The 18,347-nt window shown below is 37.5% G+C and overlaps 1 protein-coding gene across 1 annotated transcript in view; it reads left to right on the top strand.

The window, feature by feature from the left end:
• Window positions 1-1,883: 1,883 nt before the first annotated feature.
• MGAT5 (mannosyl (alpha-1,6-)-glycoprotein beta-1,6-N-acetyl-glucosaminyltransferase) overlaps window positions 1,884-18,347 on the top strand; it is a gene marked incomplete at its 5' end in the record, with an annotated part of 43,198 nt that continues 26,734 nt past the window's right edge. The window contains 6 exons of the mRNA XM_009076916.1: window positions 1,884-1,955; window positions 3,080-3,241; window positions 4,099-4,268; window positions 5,173-5,307; window positions 11,226-11,359; window positions 15,199-15,332. Of these exons, the coding sequence (XP_009075164.1) occupies window positions 1,884-1,955; window positions 3,080-3,241; window positions 4,099-4,268; window positions 5,173-5,307; window positions 11,226-11,359; window positions 15,199-15,332 (807 nt within the window). The remainder of the gene's footprint in view (window positions 1,956-3,079; window positions 3,242-4,098; window positions 4,269-5,172; window positions 5,308-11,225; window positions 11,360-15,198; window positions 15,333-18,347) is intronic.

Genomic DNA, 18,347 nt, shown 5'->3' with positions numbered 1-18,347 from the left:
GCAGATTTCTTTCCTTTTTCTGTAAGAAAATGCCTGTGCATTCTTCCTAGTGCATTTATCAGTCCTGAAAATAGCAAAACAACTGGTGTGCTATGAAGAGTTGCAAAAAATCCTCTGGTGAGTTCAGTTGGTCTTTCCAATGAAAAGAGGAATTGACTGAATATCAATAAGGAAAAATGAGAGCCAGACCAACTGCAGACACTGATATTATTTGACTCTACTCCTTAAGTGTTTATTTGTGATGAGACTTACTATAATGTAATTTAGACTAGAGGGACTCTTTCTAAAAGCACAAAAGAACTGTATTTGTTTTCCAGTCAGTGAGGCATGCAGCTAACTGTCCTTGGCAGCTCTGAAAAATCTGCAATTCCTTTAGGATGCCTGTGGTGCAATGTGAAGTACATGGAGCCAGAACAGGGGCATGGACAGTAGTCCTTGAAATGTCATATCTTAATATAGATCAGTTTTAATGCTAGGAATGCTGCAAAATTTGTACTATTGAAATTTAAAAAAAGGGAGAATTTGTGACTGAGCGTGGTTTGTGATGTGGAGCTTGCAGTTCTTTTCTGCCAGTCATTCCACAACTTTATGGTTGTAAAAGTTAAGATTGTTAATTGCTTCAATTTTTGGTATAGTTCCAGAGTTGAGACCACTGAAGAATCAGATGTTTTCAAAGGAGGTTGATAAGTCACTGCTTTCAAATGTTGTATGAAACACATTCAGTAGATTAAGTCATAGCATTCAAATTACTGATTTTTTATACTTTGTTTGAGGAGCCTAAGGTTCATACATTTCTTCTCTTTAATGGGGTTATGATGGCTATTCATTTATTTCCATGTGATTGGCCTTCTAGGCAATCATGTGGTATGATCTTAAGCCTTTAATCTCCAGTGCTTTAGGCTTTGCTGCAGCATGATTAAGCTAAAATTGTGTTTTGACAGATCTGTGTCTGGAGGAACCATAGGAGCAACTCTGGCTTCTAATTCTCTGGGAGTTGTGAACTTAATTGGTAGTGATGGAGTATCTTAGCTGGCTGATCAATTTTTACATTTCTCCCTTTTTACAGTACAGTCATGTTCCACTTTTCATGGGTTTGCCTCCAACAGTGATTGCTCCTTCCCCAAAGCAAGTGGTCTAATTTCTTAAGGCACATGAATAATGAGGATTCAACACGACAAGCAACAACCCTAGGGAGAGCACAGGAGCTATCAGTGATTTGCATCCTTTTGCTGTTTCTTCCCTAGCTACTCACTGTTAACTTCCTTATTTTCTAGTCGACAATAGTAGAAGTATTGCACTTGCATTGATCATGTTTCTCTAAGAATTATAGCTGTTAATAGTTGTGAATATTGTTAGTTATGTTATAATTATGTTATTTATGCAAATGTGGTGGCTTTGGTTCTATGATTCTTATTTTTTGTCTAGATTGCTCAGGCCTTGTTTTTTTCTGATGATATTCTAGGGAGGTAGAAAATGTTCCACAATACGTATTTTTTTATAATGTCTAGAAGCATAAAATCTTCTTGAAAACATTTTAGGAACCACTCAGAGAAGCTCTATTTAAAGCATTTAACAGCTGACCCCTGTCTTGAAAGGGGTTTAGCTTCTGTTTTCATTATCATGAATGAATAGCTAAATATGACTTTTGGTTGCAAATTTGCAAGGTTAAAACAGGACTGAATTGTAAAAAGTTGTCTTAAACTATTCTTGCAAGAGAGCAGTTTTACCTTGTGTGACTGCCTCATTATCAGCTGTGTGACTGCCTCGTTATCAGCCAGTGCCTTATTTTAAGCCACAGGATGGTGTAATACAAAGGCAGTGAGAGAACCTAAACGAGCTGAAAGGAGAATAGAATTATTTACTTTCATGTAATTGTTTTACAGGTTGAAAATTGGTGTCCTCGTTTACCTTGGAGAGCAAAAAATCCTAATGAAGAAACTGATCAAAAAGCAATGGTAAGAACAACCATGAGAAATAAGAACAAACTTCAGAAATAATTCAGTAATTGTGATTCGTGTGAAATATCATGGAATCCTGTGCCACATGAATGCTAATAAGACTGGAATTTACTGGTTTTAGTCCTCAGTTGCTCAAAGATGAAAGGAATCAGCCCTTAATGTATATATGTAGCTCATGTGTTTTCTGTAGTTGTTGATTCTGGTCTTGGTGGAAGATTTCCATTACAAGGATTTTTGTGTTTAAATTTATGAAATACAGGTACTGAGAAAAATTATAAATCTATAGACTGATCACCAGTGTTAAGCATGTGTGAAAATGTCCATTTTTATTATCCCATAAATCTGGGCCTTATTTATCAAACTGCCTTAATGGAAAAAGCTTATATCCATTTCAAGTTTGTAGTAACATTTTGATTACTCCTAATTTTTTCCCTTGGAAAACTACAGCACAGAGTTGTTTCTAAATTGTTGCAGCTTAATTATGTAGCACTTAGGTATTTTAAGGTAATTTAAGATAATTGCTGGGCTGTACATGAACGTTGCTTACATAATATAGGTATAGGCTGTCTCATTTTGTAAAACCAATTGTTCTGAGATCAGTCTAGCTGTAAAATGAGCATTTCCTTTAAAATTTATGCCCTAGTAATGTTTCTTCCTTTATGGTATAATAAGAGACTTCCTTGTGTTTGGAAGATTCATGATACACATGAATCTTCAGCCTACTGTTCTGTATTGTGTTTTAGACATACTTCAACCTCATTTTGAAGCACATGAACTAAACCAGATCTTACATTGCAGAAATAAATGCATTGTGAAACATTGCAAACATATTCTGGGCTACCAAGTACTACTAATAAAAATAACAGCAATTCATGTAGCTTAGAAGTGTCTGTTTAACAGTAATTTATGTAGCTTAAAAGTGTCTGTTTAAATATATCTTTACTATTTCAACTAAAATCTCAACCTGTGCGAAGAGTGCATCTTTTTTTTTTCTATTTCTCTTTTCTAAAGAGGAACATAAAGCACAGAGGTCACATTTGAGTGTTTTTGTCATTCTGGAAAGTACACTGAAAAATAAATAATGTTTGGGCTTTTTTTTTTTTTAAATGATTTGATTCAAGGCTGAAATTCGTATCAACTTTGATAATCTCTACAAAATGATGTCAAGACATGAGGAGTTCAGGTGGATGATGTTGCGCATCAGACGAATGGCTGATACCTGGATTGAAGCAATTAAATCACTTGCAGAAAAGCAAAATTTGGAGAAAAGAAAACGGAAAAAGGTAAATAACATTTTTCATTCCTGTTGCTTGCAGTCATAGAGGCTCTTTCAAGCTTCTTGTTCCAAATGTCGTTCCAGAGTGGACATACAAAATATGTCTAAAAGGCTCATGGTTATACTTGTGCCTCTTTTCAAGAAGTATTTGGCTGTTTGACATTGTGTTACCATGTGAGTTTGCTTTACAAATAGATTTACATGAGTCAGTCATGGAGGAAGTTTTCTGACCTCTTAATTTTGGATAAAACAGACTATGTAGAGGTTTCTAAGGGAGAAACTGGAAATTTACTGCTAGCAAATGACAATGGAGTGTTTCACATTGTAGTAATAAGCAAGAATGGTATGTCTTTATTGTCCAAAATTGAGGCTTTAACTGGTGTATTTCAGGTTTGGATTTGGGTGGACTTAAAGCTGACGACATCTTTGGATTGGGTCAGTTTAGACCTCCTGCAATGAGTTCAGTTTAAGAAATGTGAGATTCTTGAAGTGAAAAGGTCTATTCATTTGATTTATTTTTTTTTAATTACCTCAGCTAGTTAAGGTAATTAAAAAAGTTCTAAATACATCAACCTTCCCTTCCTGCCTGGTTCTTACAGGAGCCAGTCCTAAGTGGCATGGGGCCATGCATGGTCATGTTTCTACCCTCCTTTAACTCTGGCTGGCTGCAGCTCAGCTCCTTGCTTGAGATTCTTAGTCCTTGCATTCGTTACAAAATGAAATTATTTGGGTGGAAATAGTGGATTTTGTTTGTGGATTTTTTTGGCCATAGTTGGAATTTAATAGAAAGAAAAAAATGCTCTGAGGTACAGCAGTTGCATGTTAAATGTCGATAACTCAATAACATATGACTTTTCTTTCCAGATCCTTGTTCATTTGGGGCTTTTGACTAAAGAATCTGGATTCAAGATTGCAGAAAATGCGTTTAGCGGTGGCCCACTTGGTGAATTAGTCCAGTGGAGTGATTTAATTACATCTCTCTACTTACTGGGCCATGACATCAGGATTTCAGCTTCACTGGCAGAGCTCAAGGAGTAAGGAGATTACTTTCACTTTTGAAACTGGAATTAAAAGAAAAGAATTGTAAACTCTTGAAGCTTCTATTAACAGTATATAATTTCTTGAAGCATAAAATGAAAGTGATAATTCACTAAACAGACGATAAGATTATTTTCATGAGCTAAGTATATGTGCTGTGAAAAGGATAATGTGTTTTCATTGTCGCTTGAGGCTCCTGGGACTTCATAAATGAATGTTGTAAAATTCAAACTAAGCAGCTTAGTCTTTAACATTCCAGGTGCTTTAACCAGCTGCAATAGGAAATGTTACAGACTAGCCTAATTCTGTGTCCTCTTCTTCAGTTTCTGCTAGTCTTCACTCAGTATCTCATCTTAAAATAAAGGTTTAGATCCTATAAACACGTTACTTTTGATGTAGTTAATTGCTGATGTTAGGTCAAATTGCTACCTCATTCTTCCTCGTCCTCCTTTGTGTACTAGTTCAACATTAGATGTATAACATCTGTTTTAAGCTTGAGCACACACACGTTTTCTGTAGCTTTCATTCTTGAATAGCAAACATGACAGCATTGTTTTATAGAGAACTCTTACACTATAAAGCTGTCAGCAGAAGTCAGAAATTGCTTTAAATAATTTCAAAGCACACTGTTTTTAAACATTCCAGCCATATCGCTCTCTTGTTTAAACCAGACGAGGTTTTTAGTGAAAATTAGTGCTCTACTGAAGTACAAACATTTAGTTAATAAATGCTGAGCACCTCTAGCATTTCATTTGAGTGTTCTTATATGGTTCGTGATTTGGGAAAGGTAAGTGTAAAATGTCTTTGGAAAGGGGAATTATTAGGATAAATACCTTGAGTAGATGCTGTAATAGTATTTGGTAAATAATACTTTTCCATATTCGTCCTTTTTATGTTTAGGATTATGAAGAAGGTTGTAGGTAACAGATCTGGCTGCCCTACCCAGGGGGATAAAATTGTGGAACTCATTTACATTGATATTGTGGGACTCACTCAGTTTAAGAAAACCCTTGGTCCATCATGGGTTCATTACCAGTAAGTATAACACTCATTTGACCTCTAAGCTGCTTTGTTAAAGAGCTTTTGTTGATTAACACATGTCAAAATAGTGAGGTGATTCCATTCACATGAGCTTGAATTTATTTAAAAGTGAAAATGTGGTTTTCTGTTGGCTTTAAATCTTAGGAATAAAGAGGCTATTGCCTGTTTGTTGCATGCCATCGATATCGCCCCCAGCAAGCTTTAGATTCCTGTTCCGGGCATTTTTCATCTCAATTAATTGTATTATCTTCCTGAGTCATCATCTTTACCTGTGTTTCCCTCCTTTCTTTACTTCCCCCTCCTTTTTTGAGTAGATGAGCTGAGAGATTATTGGATTTGTTGTTTAGTTGGAATAACAAAGGCATGTTTTGCTCCTTGGTGTTTCTGTAACCATACTGGATCAATGATCATGGAGATACATCTATTGTAATTGTGTTGCCAAATAACCACAGTGCAATTTGTTCTGTTCCATCCCTTAAGACACTGGGCAGAGAGTTGTCTTCGGGGGCAGGTCTGAAGAATAATCTGCAGTTATTGTTTCTTCTGTAATCTATAAACATCTTTCCATTAGAAATGGAAGATGAGGGTTGCAAGAAATTACTTTGTACAGCCTTCTTAGCATCTGCAGTCTTAGAACCTCATTTCTTTTTGTCAATAACTTTAAATCAGCGTCTCCCATGTGTTGCATGAATGCATATCAGCGTGAAATAAAACCAAATCTAAATTACTGACTTTGATTTTTCTATACCTAATCGAGTTAGTTGTGTTTCATGATCCATAACGTCCAGTAAATCTACTTGAAGGAAGGTGTTGAAAGGTGTTCACGACAGACAGAAAACCTCTTTTCTTTCAACCTGAGGATTTTCTAGAGCATTGGATCTTGCCAGTGTAATTATAAATGAGAGTACTGTGATCAACATTGAAGATTAGATTACTCTTAATCTCTCTTTTGAAGCAAGGGAGTAAACGGATATTCTAGTTTTTAGGAGCCTGCTAATAGAGCTAATCCCATTTTCCACTGAGCTACAGTTGGTTGTCTGTCTGCCAGATGTAATTGTCACTAGGCAATCACATCCAGTACTGTGGTCAGGATATGAAAGCTTGCTTATAAATTTTAAATGTTTCTTCCTGTTCGCTTTCAGTTTCTTATTTGGTATATTCTGTAACGAAGATATAGAAATACACCATGATATTGAGATTATTAGATTAGCTATTAGCCTTGCTGAAAAGTAGGTGGGTTGCATTTGTCCTTTGTAAGAGATTTTTGCCTAACCTTTTACTGAAGGCTGCAAAAGGTGCCCCAGCATATTGTTTTGTGTATAGTTAGGTTTTTCTTGAAAGTGTTTGGCTTGGCCTGGCTCCTTGCAAACTGCCCAGTGCTGCTTATTCCAGTATGGATCTGGGGAATAAATTGTTCCTTCTCTCTGCCAGCCTCTAGGATGTCTTATATACTGCTTCTCCTTCAGTTGGCTTTTTAAAAAAAGAAATTTAGGGGTTTGAGTCATTCCTTAACGATTCAGGTTTTTTGCACCTTTCATCAAACTTGTTGCATTTGTTGTGAATCTCTAATCACTTGATACCTTTTCTCAAGTTTGGTCTACAAAACAGAGTCCAGAGTCTAGCAGAGCTGACAGAATCGATCAGAGCAGGAGAATTAATTCAAAGCTTTGTGTGTGCTGTCTCCTATTTCAGGAGCCTCTTGCAGTCATTTTTTTTTTCCCCTCACATCATGAGTTACCTCATAAATTTTGTCAGCAAAATATTTTTACAGTTGAAACTACTAAGTGGGGTATAAAAACATAATTACATGGGTTTGTTTAATTAATCCCGGTAAAATAAGCATTGTCACAAATACAGCTGCTTTACAGCCCTTGTTCTTCACAAACTTTGCTTTCTCACTCACTTGTATTTAATGTCAGTAGGAATAATTCTTTGTCCTGAAAGAAGTATTTTTCAGCAGACATGTGCAGATCAGCCCAGTCTGGTTTTTGCAGACCAGACTCAAATATAAATGAATTAAAACTTATTCCCTTCAGATCAGAATAGAGTAGTCGAATAAGCCTCTGCCTTCAGCACAGTCTCTTGGTAAGGGTGCTGTATATGATCTTTCTGGGTGAACTTGAGCCCTGAGGAAATTTTTTGATAATTGCAAATCAGGTTTCTGGAACTGCTGGCTTGAAAGAATGACCCTGCTGCTTTGGGGACTCTTCCTGAACAGCTGAAATGCTGTTTTGTACAGCTGAGATCTCTAGCACCAGTGACTCCTGGTAGCACATGCTTTCTCTGAGGTATAATTGGTGCTGTGAATAGGATGAATGTAGCAAAACAGATCTCATTTTTGAGTGCACCGTATTTTCAAGCAGAAGAATATGTGGACACTCTGGATTTTTCAGTCCTAAAGTCTGGGGATTTGAATGCAGTTTATGTGCAATGAAGCAACATAAAAATTAGTAGCTTAATATAGTTTGAGAAGTGCAGCTCATTGCCTTTCTTAGCACGCACATCCTCCATACAGCACATAAGAATATGGTATTTTTTCATTTTCCTACAGTCTCTCTCACAGTGACTCATTCCCATATGCCAAAAATGCAACTGACTTTTTTCTTGTAATAAATTAACATGACAGCTATCCTGAAAAATGAGCAACGCTTCTGCTGCTTGCATCTCTGGATGTAAGATGTTCTCTAGAATACATCTGTTTTAGGAGTGTGATTTTCTAACTAAGTTTTCACATGTTAAATGCAAGTATCGAGTGGCCTGAGAGTTAATATGTGTCTGCAAGGATTTCCATAGGCAGGTAGGAGCTGCTTGTGGTCTGAGCAGGCTGGACATAAGCCAGGACAGACTGAAGGCCATGTACTTGTATTGGCATGTTGCAGTGCCTGAGCTCAGGGCACCTACAGAGCTTCCAAACCTGAGCTGGATTTTGACCAGCCTGCCCCAGGAAGGTGTCTGCAGCCACTGGCACATCTGTACCCATTACTGAGCAGTTCATGCATGCAGCACAAGCACTAGTTGCTGGCAGTGTTGGGAGCTGCTGGACAGCACTGTTTGTTTAAACTGAGAGAAAAATTATAACCATGGGTGGGAGAAGGGTGTGAATAAATGTGTGCAAATACTTCCACTAGGACAGTCCAGTTATAGTTGTGCTTCTGTCCAATATTTATGGGAAAACGATCACTTTAAATAATCCTGGGTTATTTTGTCTGATTTCTCTTTTTAATAAGCCCTAAAATTATCACTTTTAATGTGTTAGACGAAAAAAGACCTTAATATGGATGTTTCTAAAGCAATTTGCTACCCACCAGTCCTCTTTTTAATTAGGCAGAGAATAGATTTATCAGTCTAACACCAATTTCAGGGCATGCTGTAATTCTCTGCAGCTTCACTGCTAAAGCTAGGTGACATTTTAGGAAAGGAGGGGGAACAGAGTGAAAAACAAGTTAAATGCATACCAAATTAGCATTTTCATTTAAAATATATCTCTGGGGTTTTTTTAAAAAATACTGTTTTGTCATTTTCAAAATTAATTATTTCACTTTAGATGCACTATGACATTGTATGCAGAAATAAAATATTTGAAGACATTCAATCCTTTAAGTGAAACAAATGGAGAATGTGGTGCTAGGGTAGATAGTTGAGCTGTTCCTACATATAATAAAAGATCAGTTCAGCATAACTGGCATTAATTACATTAGTTTCTAAATTTTAAGTCTTTACCAGGTCTTTTCTGCTGCATTTCAGGGATTAGTTTCACCACTTGAAGCTTTGATCTCTCAAGCCATTTCTGCACACACTTGCACTTTTTGCTCTGATCTGTTTTCTGGCTTACTTTGCATCTGAATAATGTAAATATTTTTTGGTTTCCCTGCTTTCTGCTTTAGCTTAGTTTCCGTTGCATCACATTTCCTGTCCTGCTTCGGAGACCTTGTGTATTGGACACAGTTCCACATATCCCCACGAACTATTAGTGCTACATATCTTACATCTGAATACAGGAGAAAGAGAGGAAACAAAGCTCTATGAGCAATGTAGTGCCTTACATATATAATGTGACAAACTCCAATAACGTTGCAGTTTTTCAGTACCTTTCTCCCATTCTTCATTCCCTGTACTCAAGTACCTGGCCCAAAGCTGTATATTTGAGAAGGATTTTGTTTAAAGACCTGCCAAGAAATAAAAGGGCTTTTATTACTGAATGATTCATCAGTGCAGAAGTTGTTTTGGTCCTGCTGGAGTATTTTGTATGATGCAGAGATAATTGCCACTGTTGTAAAATATTTTCATTGAGAACAGTTGACATAAAACACTCCACAGAAAGTGATCTGTCAGCTTTGTTGTTTGGTGAATCATAATGTGTTGTATATTTTGACTTTCCTTTTGCTTGAAAGATCTCTGTGAAGGTTTGAAAAAAAGCCTCATAATTTTGCTCAATTTATGCTTTGAAATACGAAGGTCACATTTTATGTGAGAGTTTAAAAGTTTCTGGTTTGGTTTTTTTCCTATTTCCCAAATTAATGAATACTTTTTAGAAAGGAGCTCCATGTAAGGAATATTTAGATGTATTTTGAGGGACTAAATTCTTTCATCTTTTAAAGCTGAAAAATGGTTGGACCTAAGTACTTTTACCTTTTGAGGACTAAATTCTTTCACATTTTAAAGCCAGAATAATGGTGCTTTACAGAACAGAATGTACATGGGCTTGGAAAATGTTGAAAACTGGGAAATACATCCATTTTTAATAGTAACTTTTGCAGCTGCCTTCCTTCTCAGCTTCCCATGAGGTTGTGTCTCTTCCTTAGCACACTCAAGCCCAGTGATACAATCTGCAGTGATAAGAGTTCATGTGTTTATAACACAATTGCACATGATGTAGGAACATGTCCTATATAATTCTGCCCTGAAATTTGGTTTGTAGAGGGCTGAAGAATGGCAGAGGCAGCACCACTGGAGCCAAGAATGCAGTTCATTTGCAGTGGAGCCAGTGATCAGTAGTTTGATGGCTCTGAAGTTCCTGTGCAAGCCATATCAAAGCTTTGGCAGCTGCAGTTTGGAAACAAAACTTCTAGAATCTCCGTGCTGTAACATGTGCTGTCATCTTCTACTGAGCCACCTTCTGCCTTTCATGTACTCTGGGCCCTTTTTGTTGGGAGGAGCTGCTCATAAATGAAGTAATTTTTTTCAATAAATTAATAAGAGTTTAAATGAAGGGTGAGTGTGATTCATCCCAGGCCCTTTGTAATCCAGTGCCAAGGTTTCTCTCTGTCGTACGCTGGTTGTTGCAGGCATTTGATTTTTATATTGTTTCCTCAAAAATCTGTGACAAAATGTTTCATAAACAAATAAATGGTCTCTCTGACTTCAAGAGTTCAGCAAATTAAACTGCCTTCAGTGCTTCTCCAGAAGATCTAATTGACCCAAAAGTCAGAACTTGGAGACTAAATACAGTTGTCTAAAGACAAAGTACTGTTCTGCTCAGATCTTCTTGGCGTGTGGCCCTTGGCTGCTGCATTTGATTTTGTGGTAATGGTTGAGAACTTCAGAAAATAGATGAAGAATTCTCTCTTCTTCTTCCTAAATTCTGCTTCAGAGCCCTAGGAAATGCAGGTGACCACTGTAGCATTCCCATAAAGCTCTGTATGTGAAAGCATAACTTTGTTCTGTAAGAACAAAGAAACCCAAAATAAGCTCCAGGGTTGTTATTTGACTGATATATCCTCGAATTTGCTGTTGGTATTGTCTTTGTGCATGTAATGTGAACAGAAATGTTTGAAATTAAAATGTGCCTTCAGTTTATAAGTCAGTTGCAAAGAAAGACAAAACACCTCTTAATTATCATAACTCGGTATATACACACACATGTTTATGTATACATGTGTATGTGTACCTACAGTACATTGTGTCTCTTTTAGGTGTATGCTGAGAGTTCTGGATTCCTTTGGAACTGAACCAGAGTTTAACCATGCCCATTATGCCCAGTCTAAAGGCCACAAGACACCATGGGGAAAGTGGAACCTTAACCCACAGCAGTTTTATACAATGTTCCGTAAGTAAACTCAGTGGTTATAAAAAATTTAGACCTTTAAAAAGGAATTCTGTCATTTAGATTTTTTTATTATGAAAGACAAATTAATGGTTTAATAAAGGGCAACTGCTAAACGGGCAGAATTGTGTCAGTAAGTGTCTGTAGACTCTGCAAACTCTATTGTGCTTCCATCAGCAATTGGAAAATCAGAGTATCAACCTCATATAAATAGTGGAAGGGGAACTTTATTCTCTGGGTAGCTGTGGAAGGTGGTGCTTGGCTTTTCCCTCAAGTGTCAGTGAGTTTGTTTTTCTTGGTTTTTCCTTCTCTAATCTTATTCTGGAGCAATAGATTTTTGAGGAAGTTTTGCTAGATTACATTTTTATAAACTGTACTCTTGCCTTTTATCATGTAGAGCTGAAATTTGTCTTAGCTGCAGTGTTACATTTCTGCTTTTGTTCCTCAGCAGCTGAGCAGCACCATTCCTTTGCTGTTTCTTTGCATTCAGGGCTAATAAACAGTCAGCAAAAGTTTTTTGTCTCTACTTTTTCGTGGCTTTCTCAAAATTTTCACCTAGCTTGTCAATACTCATGTTGTGAGTGTTTATCCTGAGGTGAACTGATTAACATTTATTTGCCATCAGTGTACAAAGCTATTGAAAAACAAGTAGTAGATTTCAGCTTTGCTGTAGATCTTTTAAGCATTGATAAACATCTTTAAAAAACATTTTTTACAAAAATGAACAGCCAAACCTAAAAATTTAAACAGAACACACACAAAAAAACCATAAATTCTCTTTAAATTTGGCCAGATATGATTACTGTGACCTGCTTTAGACCTAGTCTTGACTTATGGCAGTAAGTTCTAGGATCAGTGGAACTTTGTCTTGCACATTGTAGCAGTAGCTAAGTGTGTTCCCTCTGAAAGGTGCAGAAGATCACTACTGCCAGGTAGCTAGAGGGTAAGTAAGGCTTAGGAAAGTGTCTGCAGCAACTGCTCAGCCCATGTTTGTAAGGAAACACTTGGTAGTGACCAGCTGACCTTCCCAGTTTGGTGCTGGTCCCTGTCTGAGACTAAGGCCAGGGCATGCACTGTGCTCTCTCCTCAGACTTCATAGTGAAGTCTTTCAAACTTTTCTGCTTTTCAAAGCAGAATTATACATGCTGCTGTCTGGTTGACACGCTTTTGATTTCAGTTGCCCTGTAAAATTCTTTGAGAGAGGCATATTTTGTCTGTCAACATTTGCTGTGCAAGTTTTTCCAGAGAAATATAAGCGAAGGTTGTTCAAGAGATAAAAAGCTGCATTCACAGTTGTTTGGGAGCAAGTAACAAAACATGTGGTGGTGAAATGTGACTTGGAAGTGGTTGCAGAGTTTGGGGCTGGGCATTAGTAAGCAGGGCTTGTTCCTTGTCCATGTTTGCTAATATTTATTGGTTTATGTCCTAAATGGAAAAATAACTCAATCATGCTTTGTTTAAGTAGTCCAGCTGTTGGGAAGTTTGTGTGTGAGGTCCTGTTCAAGATAGCACCAAGGGTGATGATGCACTTAAGGAAACTGCTTGCACAAATACTTGTGGTACAGCTGTGTGTGTGCACTGCTCAGTCCCACTCCATGGAATGCAGAAGAAAGTAAATCTCCTCTGTAGAGATCTCTGTTGTGGCAGTACAGACTGCTGTTACAGTCTCCTGTGCAGAGAAAATCACTTCATAATGAATTTTCCAAAGAGTGTGACTATATTGGAATTTTAATAAATAACCATTTCCAATTTTTACTACTGGAAATGACTGTGGGTTTTCCTTTGCAGGAAAAGTGGTAAATAGATTGCAGGCAAACTCATTCTGAAGCATGAGTGATTCCAGTGCTATAGATTATTGAAGAGTTTTGCCTGGTTTTGTACTAGGTGCAGATGAGTCAGTGTGTGTTGTGATATTCAGAGTTTGTATTTGTTGTTTGTTCTCTGCTGCAGAGATAGCACCATCGTTATGGGATTGTGATTAAAAGTGCATATTATGTTATGCATCAGTAAAGATTTTATGGCAGACTGGAACCCTGGACAGCTTCCCAAGATCCCCAGACTCTATTATGTTTTGAGAACTCTGATTATAAGGGCAGAAAATTATTACTGAGCAACAAGCAAGGCATATTCAAACCTGTGGCATATTACCAAGAGTTTGGCTGTTCTCTGAGTTTTCCAGAAGCATGAGAGCTTTTCCCCCTTTGGGTTTTTTTAAATTCAAATACTTTTATGCAAAATAACAGCACTGGTACTTTTAAAACTGAATGATCCTGCTTCAAAATCCATCTGAGTGCTTCCTGTTAGTGATGTTTGAGGCACTGGATTCCACCAGTTCTAAGTGCTAACTTTAACAAAGGTTGATTTTTCTTTGAGTGTGCCTCTCTTTTGAATGCAGTCTCTCATGCACAAATATGAAAGGATGGAAAAATGCCCCTTTTCAGGCATATTTGCAACGTGCCATTTGCTATACAAAATTCTAAAAAGTCCTTGGATCTAAGTGAGTTCTAAGCTGTTGCTGAGGCTTTTTTTGTGAAAAACAGTAATGGTCACTTGAAAGACTAAATGCAATGGCAGAGGGACATACACACTGTGTGTGGTTTCTCTGTCCTGCTGCATTATCCAGTTGGCTGATTTTTCAGGAACCAAAAAGCAAAACCTCATCATTGCAATAGAAATTATTATTTTCCTTAGTAACTGTACTAGAGGTTTAGCATTGCATGTAGCGTTAAGTGCCTGGGGTGTTGTCTTTGGGTTTGGTTTGCTTCTTTTGTTTAAGGTTCTTAAGCTTTTCCAAATGTGATTACTAATTGTCAGCTTGTGTGCCAGGATTTAAAAGGGAGGCTTTAGAGGAGATCCTACTGTTTATTGCAGACTTTTTCTATGTACACTTGTACACTATGACACTTAAAAAAACCCATGTGTTGGAGTAACTTTTATATAGTAGGGATGGATTTTTACCTGAAGCCTTGAATGCTGGAGTCCATCTCTGGAATTAACCACCCTGTCTACAAAAAAATCCAAACCAAAACAACAAAACTCCTTAGTGTTAATGAGCCTAAATGGCTGTGTCTTTATAAGAGAGCAGTGGCCAGTATTGCTGGATGTCAGTGCTGGAAAAAAACCAACAGAGGCTAAAAATATAGAAAACTATGAGTAAATTGCATATCCTTTGCCATGTAGCTTTTTGTCTGGACATTGGGCTGAGAAGGATTTTGCCAACCTCACTTGCCACCTTTCAGTATTTTACAATCACTGTGTCTGAGTGAATTTGGCAATGAAGTTTGTGTTCTGATTTGCATAGTGTGACTTTGTAGACTAGTAATTAGCATGGATACATAATACACAGTGAGTTGAATGGGTGGTGTTAGCTCTCCCGGTATAGGAGGTGAACCCAAGAAATACACTAAAATTTATTTATGCCATGAAGCAACATACAGCTTTGATAGCAAGCATAAATTCAGGTGGTTTTTAAACTGTTGGTATTGAATCTCTGCGATTGTCAAGCTGGATTTCTTCTGTTTCGTTTATCTCTAATAATAAAATCTAGCTTAGCGCACACAAAAAAAATCATTATCATTGGACTCGGCCCAGCTACAGAATTTTTATTGTCAGAAATGAGCCAGAAAATAGCTGCTTACTTCAGTAGGCATATGCAGCAGGACTTAAAATTAATAAGAGCTGGTTTTGATAATAAAGCAAGCAAATGTATCTTTCAGTTTTAATACGAAGGAAATGATCTGTTGAATAATATGTTACTTATAACTTCTTTCCTGACAACATTCACTCTCCTGTAACGTTAACTGATGCTTTCAAAGAGATTGAATATGCTCTGTTTCTTACAGCTCACACTCCAGATAACAGCTTCCTTGGATTTGTGGTAGAGCAGCATCTGAATTCCAGTGACATTAAGCACATTAATGACATCAAAAGGCAAAATCAATCTCTCGTTTATGGCAAAGTAGATAATTTCTGGAAGGTGAGTTTTCTACACTCATGTGCTCAAATAGATTAATTTTGATCCGTATAATAAAGCATAACTATAAATTTCAAAGTTATCCCTTCTTGTTAAACTCATTAGGCTCTTTCTCTGAATATAAACATATTTAAATAATTGAATTGAACATTCTGAAGTGTTTCTGATAGGGAAACTTTGTCTAGATTGATGTGGATCCTTTGCTATTTATGTACACCTGACAGAATAAAAAATATAGTCTTGATATCACAATAATTTTGGAAATTGCAGAAGCTGTTAAACATAATGGGAAATTTCAGGTGTCAGAGTCTTTGTAAACTTTAATCAATGATAAGTAAATGTGTCTTTCAATTACTTCTCTTCTTACATCTTCAACCAAAAATGTGCTGCATTTTGAGCTGGAAATTGTGTTTCACTAGAGACCCTGGAATTGTGCAATCTCATTTTCTCTCTTTGTAATAGTATCAGAGTTTCGTTTCCTTAATATTGCCATTAGTGTATTGTCTCCCATCTGCAGGTGAGAGCAGCAGAATAACACCACTGAGGTTTGGTCATATTGTCACCAGGTTATAATATATCGTGTTGTTAAGTCACAGTGGTTTGGTTTTTTGTTTGGTTTTTTTTTTGGTCCCCTGTCCTTTTCTAGAGCTCCTTCTTCCAAGCTAACACACCTGGGAATGTTTCTCTCAAGCAGTTTTCAAAGAAGGGATTGCTTACTAGTACCTGGATTTCTTCCAAGTTTCCTCTAGCTGTGTCTGCCCATATGTTCTGTGTGCCTATATATTCTGTGTGCCTTCTCTCCTGCCTGAAAAGACTTTATTTTAAGCCTCTTGTCAACTGAAAAAGCAGCTGATCAGGACATGTACCATACATAGGACCAAGCAATATGACACTGAGAGAACACCCATGTCTTTTCCTTTCCTTTTCTCTTCATTGTCATGAGAATATTAGTCTTGTACAGTTTTCTGAACCACAGAAGCAACAACTAATATGATGTCTGAGATACACAGAATAAATTCTTGAAAAATGATGGCTACAAGTAAATGGTCCATTTTGGGTTTGAACAAAACAAAGCCAAAACTTAAGAGAAGTAGGAGAATGTTGCCAGTGGTAGCAAAAAAAACCTGGTAGAGCATGAATGCTTGTTGGCTGCTGTGCTGAGGAAGAGATGTAGTAAATACTGTGACAGTTATTCTATTTGGCTCATGGTCTAGAATGAGTTAGTATGTCCCTGTCTGCAGTCTCTTCTGGCTCCAGAATGCTGGAGCAGAGCTGGGATCCTTTCATTTGAGTCTTTTCTAGCCGAGGCTCTTGTATTTCTAGTTCCTGATCTCATTATCAGTCTCTCAGGAGCAGTTGCATGCAGTAATCATCTAAACTTTCTGACCTAATTTGTAGTGCATATCAGCAGAACAACCTGTTGAATACTAGTTGGATTTAAGAACAAGATAGTTGCCTAGTCACCAGGGTCTTTTCACTGACGTGTATATCTTGCTTGGTTTATTCAGTCTGCATGAATTCCAAACTATGTATTAATAGCTTGTATGCCCAAAGGGGAGATTAGTGATTGCCCAGTCTCAGATTCTGTGTGACACACAGGGTATTCATGGACTGATTAAGACAAAAACATGGCTTTTTGGAAAGGAACATCCAATCTTGATTTTTAAATAGCACATTATGGAAACCCACTGTTTCCTCTGGTAAAGTCCTCAAATAATTGCTTTCACCTTTAGGACTTTGCATTATTTCTGGTACAGATTTCCAGTCTTAGTAGCAGTTACAGACTTAGTCTACTGGACTGGTGATGTTTGTGTTTGTTTCGCTGTAGGAATATATAGGTTGAGGTCAAAGTAACCCATTATCATCTCATGAAAAGCCTCTACATGCTGAACCCCTGAGAGCTTTGTGCTCTCTAATCCTTAAGTGTTCTCACATGTCTGTTTTCTCTGAACCTTCTCAAGATTCTTCACATTCCTCTTGAAATGTGAAGTTAGCAAAGGGCACATGGGCAGCACCAAATCCAAAGGAAATACTCTATGCATTGTTAGGCAGATCCCCTTAGGAACTCGTGTTTAAGCAACTTCTCAGCCAAGACCCTTGTATCTTTGTTTAGAAGTGCTGCTTTTCAAGTCACTGCCTGTCTTGTTTTTTCCAAGATGTATGATTTATTATCTGGGCATATTAAAATGTGTACTGTACGCTCATAACATCAAGCACATTAAAACTGTAACTTGCAGATTGTAGCTGTAGTCATGCCCATATGCACTTGTATATAAAGTGCAAATCACTGCAGATAGACTTTGAATCAGTTGCAGTGTGGGTTGTCTTATCTGGAGTGATAAAATCCAATTCTTGTGATGAAGAGAAAGCCTGAACTAATCTTGTGTCTGTGTAATTTGCTTATTTCACGTTTCCTTCATTTTCCCTGTTCAGTGCTCTTTTCATCTGCCACCCTGGCGTGTACAGAACCAGACTAATCTATTTATCCTGCTCCTCTTCTAGATATTGAACATGGCCAATTAACAAGAAGTGTAATCTCCACAGAATACACATGTCACTGCTGGGTTTGATCAGTCATTAGAGAAGCACAGTGTGGAGGGGAGAACATTCCAGTCCCCACACTGCAATGCTTTTGGGGAATAGCAGTTGCAAATAAATTGTTTAATTTTCAACCAAGCAGCTTGAAGTTGAACTGAAGTATGCACAGAACCTTTTTGTCCTGGAGTTGGGACTGGTATAGCTAACTGGTGTCATGGATTTATATAGCCATGGACATGGGTTCTTTTCTGAGTCTGGCTAGACCTGAGCCCAGTGGCATTCATCCCATATTACAGTGGGCAAGTCTGTCTTGCTGGAGGTCAGGAAGGATGTGTGCTGTAGAGTGCAGGGTAAATCTTGTTTATTTCCCTCTAATAACTAAATCAGTCTTAAGTGGGTTGAGGATTACAAATAGGTTCCAAAGAATTTTGCCACATTTCTAATTTCTAAAACCCCTCGCTCACTGCTGCACCAGCAGGA

The sequence above is a fragment of the Acanthisitta chloris genome, unplaced genomic scaffold (assembly GCF_000695815.1).
Source record: "Acanthisitta chloris isolate BGI_N310 unplaced genomic scaffold, ASM69581v1 scaffold2616, whole genome shotgun sequence".
Classification (NCBI taxonomy): domain Eukaryota; kingdom Metazoa; phylum Chordata; class Aves; order Passeriformes; family Acanthisittidae; genus Acanthisitta; species Acanthisitta chloris.
This window is presented reverse-complemented; position numbering and strand designations above follow the sequence as displayed.